This window comes from Podarcis raffonei, chromosome 3 (genome assembly GCF_027172205.1).
Source record: "Podarcis raffonei isolate rPodRaf1 chromosome 3, rPodRaf1.pri, whole genome shotgun sequence".
Taxonomy (NCBI): domain Eukaryota; kingdom Metazoa; phylum Chordata; class Lepidosauria; order Squamata; family Lacertidae; genus Podarcis; species Podarcis raffonei.
In genome coordinates this window covers 74,845,310-74,857,762 of record NC_070604.1, presented here as the reverse complement: position 1 = coordinate 74,857,762, position 12,453 = coordinate 74,845,310, and the positions used below count along the sequence as shown (strand labels likewise).

The window sequence follows — 12,453 nt, the reverse complement described above, 5'->3', positions numbered from 1 at the left end:
GGGCTTGGAAATGGGAGGGACTCAGCCGAGTGGGGATTAAAGAAGCTGCTTGTGATTTCTCTGCTGGTGATTCCAGCGGAGACCCTTTGCCCAGGAGGCACAGAGAGAGGCATCGGCCGCGCCGGAGCAGCGTTTGCATTTCAAGGATATTGTCAATACTTGTGTTTAAAATATAATGAGGAGGGTGGTGCCTGCAAAGCGTGAGGAAGCAGCTGCCTCCTGCATTTTACCTCATTTTTTTTTCAACTAGGCAAAATAGGCTCTCAATCCTTTAACCCAGGCATAGGCAAACTCGGCCCGCCAGATGTTTTGGGACTACAACTCCCATCATCCCTAACAGGACCAGGGGTCAGGCATGATGGGAGTTGTAGTCTCAAAACATCTGGAGGGCCAAGTTTGCCTGTGCCTGCTTCAACCCTTCTCCCCTTGAGCAATAGCTGGCAGTGGGCAGGTAGCAGGACAATGAGAAGAGGATTCTTCTCCACGCTTGTTCAGTTCGGATTTCCCCTCGTTCTAGCAAAAGCTTAAGCCCAGCCAGGAAGTTGATAAAGGAATGAGTAGAATGTGCGCCCGATAATAAATGTTGGAAATGTAAAGAAACTGAAGGTACATTCTTTCACCTTTGGTGGACGTGCCCAAGGATTAAGGCTTTCTGGGAAATGATCTATAATGAAATGAAAAAGGTATTTAAATATACCTTCCTGAAGAAACCAGAGGCCTTTCTTCTGGGCATTGTCGGCCAATTGGTGTTAAAGAAGGACAGAACTTTTTTTATGTACGCTACTACAGCAGCAAGAATACTTATTGCAAAGTATTGGAAGACACAAGATCTACCCACTTTGGAAGAATGGCAGACGAAGGTGATAGACTACATGGGACTGGCAGAAATGACTGGCAGAATCCGAGACCAGGGAGAAGAGTCGGTGGAAGATTGGAAGAAATTTAAAGACTATCTACAGAAATATTGTAAAATTAATGAATGTTAGAATGATGTTGGATAGAAATTAAGTGATTTCCAGCTGTAAGGCTTTAAGAGAATGTGAAAAAAGGGATATAAATAGGTAAAAATCTAATGGTAAGGATTTGCTGAACCAATAATTTGAAGTGGAATACAAAAAAGGAAGGTATGAGGAGGTCCGGGAAACAAGCTAAAGGAAAATAAGCAATGGAAACTTTGTGTGTTTTTAACTATTTTTATTTTGTATTTTTGTTATTTTTTTCATTTTTATTGTAATATTTAAAAAAATCATAATAAATATCTTATATAAAAAAAGGAATGAGTAGAATGTGAGGCACAGGGGGCTAGTTTCACACCTCCCGTTACTAAAGCCTAGATCAGGTAGGCATGAGACAGTGTAGCACTGAGTTCTGCATAAAACAAGATCGTAGTTAGGCAAGCACTAATCTGTATCACAGAACTAACCAGGAATGAAACAACCTGTCAGAGATTAAGGTCATCTACACATTTTAGATTGCCAGAGGCTTTTTTTTATGCCTGCTGGGTTATTTAAATGTGCATGAAAATGACTTTATGTGGATCTTGGAGTTTGTTTCTGCCTTAAGATCCTCCAGCACTTTGAGATCTCCCAGATTCTATCTTCTATTGAGACTAGATAACTAGGAGTAGAACTTTCTTGGCAACTCCCAATGCTTGATAGAACTGCCCTGAAGCCCCTATAGCTTCCCCCATACTTTCTGTCCAAAGATGTGCACACACTTATTTTTCGAAAGCAAAATTTTCAGTGGTGGACTTAACTTGGACAGGTGGATGCAAACAAGTCACCTATCAATCACATGACATGTGGGTTACCCTGCTCACCTGCCCAAATCCCTCCTGCTTTCAAAGCCTGCCCCATGCCGATTCTTAGAACCTCCAGTTCAGAGCTATCTTTAAGGTATATGTGTGGGTAGAGATTGCCTCAAACACTGTTAGCTTCAATTCATTCCCCACTCTTCCATCTGAGCACGGACCTCCTTAAAATACTTCTTTGAACCAGGCACTGGATGGGGGAAAAGAAAGAGACTGAGGCATATTGTACTGGCTCCTTTAATATTCTCTCCACTTGCTTGTCCCTTGCTTGCTTGAAGGACGAAGTACCTCAGCTGATATCACCAGGAAAAACGGCCTCGAAGGCCAAATTTGGTCTGCAGGTTGGAGGCTCCCTGGTCTCCACCCCTGGTTTATAGCCAAACTGCAATTAAATCTGCTGTATATAAGAATTTCCCACCTCTGAATTCAGAGGTGGGAAACCTTTAGCCCATGAGCCATATTAGGTCCAGCAGAATTTGGTCTGTGAGGCCAATTTCTTCAACTGTGGCCACCTACACCACACCTGATGTCATTATATGATGTCAGGTGATGGGGCAGGTGGAGATGTGGCTGCCAATGCATATCAGAAGCCTTAAAGTGCCCTCTTCATTATGCATTGGCAAGCCTCCCTTGTCAATTAGCTGACTGGCACTGTGAGCCCGCTAGCTGAGATTGGCTGCACTATAGAGTTCACCATGAGAAACTCTGCAGTTCAGCCAATCCCAGTAGAAAGTAGAGCTTGAAGTCTGCACCTATCAGTGGTAACTTTAAGCCCACTTTGCTGGGCCTGGATTTTCCTTTGTGGTGCAGCTTGTCAGGCTACAAATGGGAAAAAAAATGACATAGTGACACCAGGGGATTGACAGGTGGGCAGAACTCACTCATCCAATATGGCCCGCAGACAGTTAAGGAACCCAGGATCTGGCCACTTGCTTTACCCAGTTCCCCACCCCTGCTCTAATATGTAAACCAATAATTTGGTATTTTACAAGTTCTTAAGTAGAAAAAAAGGGACGCAGGTGGAACTGTGGGTTAAAAACCACAGAGCCTAGGACTTGCCGATCAGAAGGTTGGCGGTTCAAATCCCCGCGACGGGGTGAGCTCCCGTTGCTCGGTCCCTGCTCCTGCCAACCTAGCAGTTTGAAAGCACATCAAAGTGCAAGTAGATAAATAGGTACTGCTCCGGCGGGAAGGTAAACGGCGTTTCCGTGTGTTGCTCTGGTTCGCCAGAAGCGGCTTAGTCATGCTGGCCACATGACCCGGAAGCTGTATGCTGGCTCCCTCGGCCAATAAAGCGAGATGAGTGCGGCAACCCCAGAGTCGGTCACTCTTTACCTTTAAGTGGCAAAAACAGCTCACTGCCAATCTAGTTTACTGAACAGACATTCATCTATACTATGCTATAGATTCTATAGCGTTATCAAAAGCTAAAGTTCAATTACACACTTTGTGTCTCTGATTATATTTTAGGTAAATGTGTAACAAAATAATTAGATATTGACATTTGTGATTTGAACAAATACTCTTGATACAGACATTATGCAGTGCAAAGTTAAATACAATACAAAGTTTATTAAAAATAGGTTGCAAGTGAAATACAGTAGAAATGGGAAACTACAGCAGTTTTGATGTTTCTTTTTTTTCATAATAATGCACAGACAGTTATGAAAAGCACTTTTACTCATATTCACATGTGGCCTGAATGCCCAGTAGCAGTCAAATCCACTCCACGGTAAGTGATATTTCTTTGCTTAGGTTCTAGCAGCAACAGTATTCCAGCCACAGAATATCTAGTGTTCTCAAGATAAATTGGGGGAGGCTTGCTTTTCCTGATTAACAGATATAGCAAGCATGCAAATCCTTCATTAACACTTTCAACCAATTTCATCTCCTACTTCATATTTAACAGGTGAACGGTAAAAGCACACTTTCAAATAAGAAACCTGAAATATGTAAAAAAAATATTTACACTCCAATTTTAATATCATTAACTTGCATTTATTTATCATACAACTCTTATTAAAAGTGATTTCTAAGGCAGTGAAAGTCTACCCTCTGCATTTGGAAGTGTGCATAATTCCCTAAATATATATTTATAAGATAACATATTATACAGAAAAATCATCTAAAACCCAGTTAAGGGCTTTATCAAATAGAAAATTTGCTTAGAATCACAATATAATATATTGTTTTAAACATCACACAATGAGAAACAAACTCTAATGAGGTCCTTATTCTCAACATCAGCCATACAGGAACAGTGGGAGAAAAAAAGATTTCAACTGCTTAAAAATTAAATAATGCTGCAATATAGTGTGAAAGATAGCTTGAACTGCCAATATTTTCTACAATATATAGAAAGAGGATGCTAGTAAACCAAAGGCTGCTTGACTAGCACTTCTCAACATGAAGGACCAAGTGATGCACTGCCAGGCCACTGCAGTAAAACTATTTTTGGCAGACAATACTTTCATGTTTCTCATCACAGTAATAGTAACCATGTCCCTCTGCAAGTAGTAGTTAATATGCTATCTATTAGCACTGGAAATCTTCTAGTCCTTTTAACATCTAACTTTGGTTTTGTCTTAGCTACAACGGGAGCTACCAGAAGAAACTTATTCCCTATTGCTTAAGTCTGGAATTTCTACATAGTTTTAAAACACTGTATTCTCAATCTACACGTGTACACACACACACACACACACACACACACACACACACACCATTCCTATGCGTCCATCTATATTTTACCAATCTCTTCCTTCAGCTCTTACCAAGGATTTCACAACTCAAGTTTTAAAAGTGGTTTACAGCTCAAATGTAGTGAAGGAAGAAGAGCTGGAAAATCCAGGGTGCACGTTTTATCACATCACTGGACTGCCACCAATATAAATCAAGTCAAGTATTTCATGTCCCCATAACTGTATGAATATAGATATCACTCTGTGTCTAAGGATTAAATGTGCTAACACAGCCCTTTTAGGTTCAGAGTATTCAATTCTGTTTTTACTGCAAGAGAATATCCAAGGAAACCCAGACTCGAACCACAAGTTTTCAGTGATATGCTAGTAAACAGTTTGTTTACCACCTCATACTTTGAATCAAACAATCTAGAGTGCAACAAGCCAGTGCAGAGTTTAGTTTAGGCAGTTCAAGCTATAGCCACTTTTTTCTGTTTAGCAGCTAACAAAGTATTTTTTGTAAGAGAAGGAAGCAACAATTCTTCAGTAAGTGTGACCCAGGACCTTTGCAGAAGTAGTTAAACCCTCAAAGAAAGGAAAGGGTGTGGAGAAAGGACATAATGACACTTGATTCATATAATTAAAATACATTTTACAGTGCTTTCATTGTATAAACACAAGCTCTTGGGGAAAAAAATGTTTTTCTTGCTATTGCAACATATCTAAATCTCAACCATCCAGATGTTGAGATTCCATCTCAATTGTCAGAGGACACGTCTTCCTTCTTGAACAGCCCCTTCCCTAGTCCCACAGATATTCTTCGGATTATGTTTCATAAGGTGCCTTTAATCCTATTTTGTGTTTAATTCATTTTCCAATTCCATTAATTTCCTAGATGCCTTAACTTTGTTGGACACATCCTGACCCTGGGAAAAGAGTCTCTGACGTTCCCGAAAAGTCAAGTTTTCTGGTGCACCAGGTAAATCTGCATCTTGACTGCAAAGAAATAAATATCTCAATGTTACATAAGTATTACATTGCCAGAAATCTAGATGCTTTGCATATTTTTTTTGCTAGGGTCTGCAATCACTTGCATATGTATTTGTAAATCCCATAGAAATAAAAGAAGCCTATTTCCAAGTAAACCAGATTAGGATTGGGTTGTTAAGTCTTTATTTTTGCATGGACAATTTTGTCCACATTGTATCAGATTATGTACAAATGTCAGTCCTGTTGTAAAGACTGCTACAATGTTTTATACAAAATTAGTTCATACTTTATTGTTGTTATTATTGTTATTAAAAATTCTATACCACACCTCATCCAAAGATCACAGGGTGGTTTATAATATAAAACACAATAATACATACTATAGCAACAAAAACAAACAAACCAATGACCCTCTCCAGAGTTTAAAAGTCCATAGATATCCCTGTTCAGATAGGGACAGAGTTGGGCCACCAGCTGAAGCTGGTGGAAGGAACTCAGCACCACTGAGGCCACCAGAGCCTCAAGTGGAAGCTATGGAACAGATGGAACTCCCAAGCTATGAAACTCGCTACTTCAAAGGGAGTATAACCCCTTTAAGAGCAGGCAATCTCCCATCCATCTGGCCAAGCAACATTGCCTCAGTATTATGCGGATTGAGCTTCAGTTTGTTGGCTCTCATCCAGTCCATTACCAAGGCAAGACAACGGTCCAACACATCCACTGCCACATCTGCAGATGTAGTAAAATAGGGCTGTGTTTCATCAGCATATTGCTGACAATGTACTCCAAAGCTCCAGATGTCCCCAGTCAGTTGCTTCATATAGATGTTAAACAGCATGAGGGTTAAAATGGAACCCTGAGTAACCCCACATTGAAGGCTCCACAGGACTGAAGCGCACTACGCAAGTATTGCTCTCTGGAAGAGACCATCCAAGTAGGACCAGAGCCACCACAAAGCGGTGCCACCACCCCTAACTGGGATAGCTGCTGCAGAAAGATAACATGATCAATCGTATCAAAAGCTGCTGAAAGGTCACTCTCCCAACCGATATCATCATACAGGGAGACCAAAACTGGGCCTAAACCCCAAATGAAATGGATCTAGAAAATAAGTTTCCGCCAAAAGTGCCTGGATCTGGTCTGCAACTATCCCAATCAAGAATCTTGGCCCAAGAAGGTGAGACTTGCCACTGGCTTGTAATTACTTAAGATTTTCTGAATTCAGGGAAGGTTTCTTGAGGAATGATTTTACCACGGCCTCCTTTTTCCTTTTGTAGTGAGGCTGTGGACACAGGCCGTCTTATCTTTTGACAAATGTATGGTTGTTTACATCTGCCTGTCTTTAGAGACAATGGAGTGCGCCCCTGGGGGTGAAGTCAAACCACTACATTAGCAGCACTCAAATTACCTCTTTGGGGGAGCAAACCTGGGCAGTGTGTATGGAGTTCCTGGCCTGCCCAGATGACAAGAACCCCCCTTTCAGCCTCACTGATGTGGTCCAAAGGAAAGCAGAGCAATACCAGCTTAGCTGCAGGGGTTTCTATGTTTTACGGCAATGCAACTTTATATTTAGTCCTTACACATAAATGTATAGCATTTAGAAAATGTCAGGCATTCTCTAAGTTTCAAATAATAATTTCCTTTAACAGGAGGGACTACCAAGTTTATGTTCAAACGCTTTTGAGACTTCAAGGATCTAATATTCAAACCAAGATTACATAAACTGCTTACATACATTCACCATTATTATTTAAGGCATTTTTCATTTCACCTTTTTGCTTTTTTCTCTCTCAGGTCCCGGAAGGGTTCATGTGGGCCTGCAATTGCTCCAGTAGATCCAGTGTAGTTTGAGCCTTATGCAAGAAAAAGTACAAGGCCAAATGAAATCTCTGTTCAGTGCCACAAGGCAATATTACTCTCCATCACCACAAACACACACAAAGCTGCAGTGCTTTTTCGATAGAGTAAGATGGCTCAATCTGTGCTTTCTATCCTTTAAGATGATTCAAAGCATACATTTCTGTCTTGATTACTAAAATGAAAGACATATCCTACTAAAACAAATAATTGTCAAATGCTTTTGCCTTAAGACTTTACTTTTTAAATACGATTGTGATAAAATCAAATCAAATGCACATTTGAATGATCATCACAAAGCAACAAAATCAACTAAGAATTCCAAATTGAAATGTGGAAATTCAGTATACAGTTAGACTGCTTAAACCCCAATTAAGCTTACGAATTTAAGCAGCCTGTGGTGCAAGATTATTATCTCTCCAGTTTCAAGGGAGGGCAAAGAACTAGAATTATTGCTTTTTTGTGCTTAAATATTACCCACTGACCAGCTTTATGACATGTAAGAATATATGGATTGTAAAGGTGTGGACACTTTTCTGGTATTCTAAGGCTGCAAAATTATTTAGTAATTTTATAGAATATATTCAGAGATGGGGAATTTGTCCTATCTTTCTCTAAGTTTCTATATGTTTTACAGCACTGCACCTTTATATTTAGTTCTCACACATAAAATTCCCACAAAGTAGACTGATCTTCTCCAAAGGCCACAAGACAAAACACATAATTTATATGTGAAATATCAACACCATGCCCACATTTTAAGGTCCCCCTCACTTTTGCTTTTTGTTCTGTTAAGAAAAACACTCGAGTCCCCACAAATCCTTGTCCGTTTTCCACTGATATTTTTTTAAGTCTCTTGATAATCTGTGTTGTGTCTTGTGAGCCTTAATCTACACAAAAACAAATGCATGCTCCTTCCAATAGTATTTTTAATTCAACTCTATAGATTCTCCAATAAACTAAGAGTGCAGTTTGAATAAAAATGCAGAGAATCTACCATGCATGTTAACTAAATATTTATAACAAACAATTATTCTGTCCTCTGCCAAATTTTAAAGCCTAAAAACATTTTTTTCAATGTTGAAAGATCTGCACAGCAGAAAAATGCACCTAACCTACATTTGTATATTTAGTCAAGGCTGATCAAGCTTTATTCCCAAATTTGTGACCACCAATGTTTGAAGTGATTCCAAATGATCCAGTGGAAGGAGCTTAAGAACTGGAGTTTTGCAGAAGCACAATTTGCCATATGTTAGTAGTGTTCATTAAAGGACAGAAATGTGTTAGTGAGATGGTGAGATGACAAGCTGTATAGTGAATTCTGCATTTGTGCAAAGAGCTTTGTATTTTATGCAGGCAGTATTGACTAAACATTTCAGAGAAATGTGTGACCTGTTTTATAGGATTTTAAGAATGTGCTGAAATGAAGGTGAAGAATCATATTACATAGCATTCCTCAATATTACCAAAATGTACCCACATTTATTTGTATCTTAAAATGTGATGCTAATAGTTTATTGGAGGCTGTAGCTGCCTCTCACAAATATGAAAAGGGTTGGGTAAGGATTAAGATTGGCAGTATTTTTTTAAACAACTCAGTTTAATTATGTTGTGCTACACTGACTCCCTGTCAACCATTAGAAAAAGATGGCCACCAACTGACCATTAGAAAAAGATGGCCACCAACTGACCATTAGAAAAAGATGGCCACCAACTGACCACTTTCAGGCTGAAATTAAGTATTTATATGTACACTATAATATTCAAACAAATTTTATTCTGGAACTTGGCAACTGATCATTTGCATGAATTAAATTACTCAAGCAGATGTGTTCAGTTTCTGTTAAATTAGTATCAGTAGAGGAAGTACAAAAAACTACTTTAATAATTCATTTTTATTAAATGGCATCAGGGCTGGAATACTGTATCCCTCATTTTAGCAAATATTATAGCTACCTATTTGTTAATTAAGTTTGCACTCAACTCTTACAGTGTATGTAGTAGGTGAGCACTGTGTAACATAAATAGAGACAGGTGTGGCGGCTACATAGCAACACAATCTAGTAACCAGTTCACATAAATTGGAGGTTCAAAAATAGGTTTCCTATTGGTACTCAAAGAAGTACATAACATCAGTGGGTGGGTGTCTATTTTGGGTTACTGCTATTATAACATTAAGAGCAACTGAAGAAGCCTTGCTGACCTCCCGCTTCTCACTACACATGGTGGTTTAAAGGGCAAAACATTCAAAGAGCCCTGCTTACCAAAATTAAATTGGGAGAATACTTAGAAAAGTAACTGTTTTAATAAATTGGTTTTCATCTTCCAAATTATCAAAAGCTAAACCAACCACAACCTTCTGTCAGTGTGGCACCCCAATTCTTTTACACTAGAATTGTCGTGCTCTGCAGATAATGGAACTATTTTCTGCCAAGGTTATTAGGTTTATTCATTTATGTGAATGAGAATAAAGTCAGGAAAAGTAACTTATGGAAGAAAGTTAGGGAGGAAGCACTAGAAATGGAAAAATAGGCTTCTGCTTCAACTCTAGGCAGCCAGTGCTAGAAGCATCAATATATGCTTATTGATATTGTTTATAAGTTAATTTACCTCTCTCCCCTGAATCTTCAAATACACACCCCTAACATTTCAAATACTGTTGTTGGGTAGTATACTCTTAAAGCCATTTGCACATGAGATACATGCCAAATAAGCAGAAGGAAAACATCTTCCCATTACTAACAAACCAGACACACATGTCCTATTATCATGAGAAACATGTGGCTCAGAAATGTGAAAGCACCATGGACCCAGTGAAAATAAGAAACAGTAGCTGAAAAGAGATACAGAACAAAAGCCAAAACCAACAGTACTTTTAGCTGGTTGGATGGGGATTTTTTTCAATAAAAAAAATCACTTTTCTTTCATTATATGAAAGTAGGAATTACAGAGAGTTTGGTAAGAAAATGGAAAGACCACACACATTTAAAAATAGGATTTACAGTAGCACATCAGCACTGAAGTCGGACCACCATGCTTAGGACAGTGATCAAGTGAGATATAATCATGAAGTGATTTTGTTCAGAACACCATAGCGTGAAATGTGGAGAGAGTTTCATACAGAAAAGATTCTTAATTAAAATTTTGCGTCTACCTTTTGAGCTGCTGGGATTGATGAAACTCGGTTTGTTTGGTAGGGGAGGGGGCTGGCTCGTTTTGAAAGCAGTACTGTTGGCATTGACCGAGGATGGCTGGAATGAGTTGGAAAGAAATATGCCATCTGAGGCTGGGCGTGGCTGGCGTGAGGGCTGCTGTGGCTTAAGGCTGGCAGGAGGAAGGTCACCATAAGACTTTCTTGTACTGGAGTACTTATCCTGACCTGCTGCTAGACAGGAGTCCTCCTCCTCCTCATCATTGTATGAAACAAACTTGGCAGTATAAAGCGTATCTGGGGAGAGGACCTGTGTTTTGAGGTAAGAGGTGTTTCGCTGAGGTGGGGGAGGAGGAGCATTAGATGAAGGGGGCAAGGGTGGGAATTCATATTCCCGTGGAAGCGGAGGTCTGTACAGACCAGGCTCATCGGGCTCCAGCAATCTCCGTTCTGCCTCATCATGCTGACGGCGCCTTTCAGCTTCCAAGCGATTGTAATATTCTTCTTCTTGTCGCCTCTGTGGGCCCAAAGGAAACAAATGGTCAAACAAACGTCGGAGAAGGCCATTTTTATACCGACAAAATAAAACTCAGTTTCTTATACCCAGTAAATTTTCAATGCTTACTATTATAAATTATTTACAAGCTTCGTCAAATGTTGAGTAATCTTTGCACTTAAGACATGGTACATATTTTCACGGAGAAAATTAAACTTAAACATTACCAAACATTGCATAGAGTTTAAAGGAATGGTGCACACATAAGGCTAAATACAACTGATGTAGAATTCTACCTTGCTTTTAATGAGAAGAAAACCAGTAGCTCACTAAAGTTTACCCATCCTTTTCAAGTTATCACTTTAAAATTGTATTGGCATTCATTGTTTTGACAGTATACTGCTCTAGAAATTAGGTATCGCTCTACCCTGCCAATTCTATACAGCTTCTTGAACTGTATTCTAAGGTGTCTGAAGCACTGTATATACAGTACAACTTCTTTGAATTTAAATGATTGAACAGATATTACTCCCTTATTTAAGCTGATACTGAAGGGAAATAGTATTTCCTGTCTCTATTGACAAATAACATACTGAACATATATTCAATATAGAGTGAAAGTTAATGCCAAACTTTAACTTGCACATACATACCAGACCAATGAAAACAAACATTACGATTCAGTTTACCATTCAACTGATAGTGAGAAGTTTTATACTTAATGAGCTTTGTTACCTGCATTCTTTTAAGAGACAATCCACACAATGGACTGAGGACCTGGCAAGAGCCCATACCCATTCATTCCTTTCTAATACAAAAATCCCCCATCTCTCTCAATCATTCTTTGGAACAGTAAAGGGAGCCATTGAAGCAGTACTATTCAACCATGGTTCAATTTTACATTTGTCAATTCATTGCTAATCATGGTTAACTACAGGCCGATTCAGTGAACGTTTTTTGAGATGGGAAAGAGCTGTTCATATATAAATAGGAATTCAGCCTACTCCCTAAATCATGGTTGTTACATCTGCACTGCTCCTTATGAGATTGTTGCTAACAGCTCAAAACTTTTAATCAGTGAAACCACATGGTTAAGGATCCTGTTAGCTATGGTGAGAATGGACCAACAAGATTCTGAATCATATTGGCAGTGGGTGGTTATGGAGAACTTGCACACAAGAGGGAGGTGAACGGTGAAGAAAAGAGCACCTATGTGCCCTTCGCATGGAATTCTAAAACTTCATACCTTGCCTGATGGCTCTTCCCTCCTTTGAAAAGCTTAAAAATATTTTTTCTCTTAATTTTTAAATCATCTTTAACCTTTTTGCCACTTTCATTCTTTTGTTCTAACCACCTGGACTGAATTTCATCTTGAATCTCTCTCATTGTGCTAAATATTCAACAACCTCGTAATATATTTATTTTTGCATTTGTCCTATATATCTTGCCATTTATTAAGCCTGCCAAT

At 39.1% G+C, this 12,453-nt stretch overlaps 1 protein-coding gene across 6 annotated transcripts in view; it reads right to left on the bottom strand.

The window, feature by feature from the left end:
• Window positions 1-3,362: 3,362 nt before the first annotated feature.
• Window positions 3,363-12,453, bottom strand: part of AFDN (afadin, adherens junction formation factor) — a 90,477-nt gene continuing 81,386 nt past the window's right edge. For 5 of the 6 annotated variants that reach the window (XM_053382404.1, XM_053382407.1, XM_053382405.1 and 2 more), the window contains 3 exons: window positions 10,718-11,006; window positions 7,253-7,334; window positions 3,363-5,487 (listed from right to left, as the gene is read on the bottom strand). In XM_053382404.1, the coding sequence (XP_053238379.1) occupies window positions 5,343-5,487; window positions 7,253-7,334; window positions 10,718-11,006 (516 nt within the window). In that variant the 3' untranslated portion in view covers window positions 3,363-5,342. The remainder of the gene's footprint in view (window positions 5,488-7,252; window positions 7,335-10,717; window positions 11,007-12,453) is intronic. The other variant, XM_053382409.1, reaches the window with a different exon arrangement.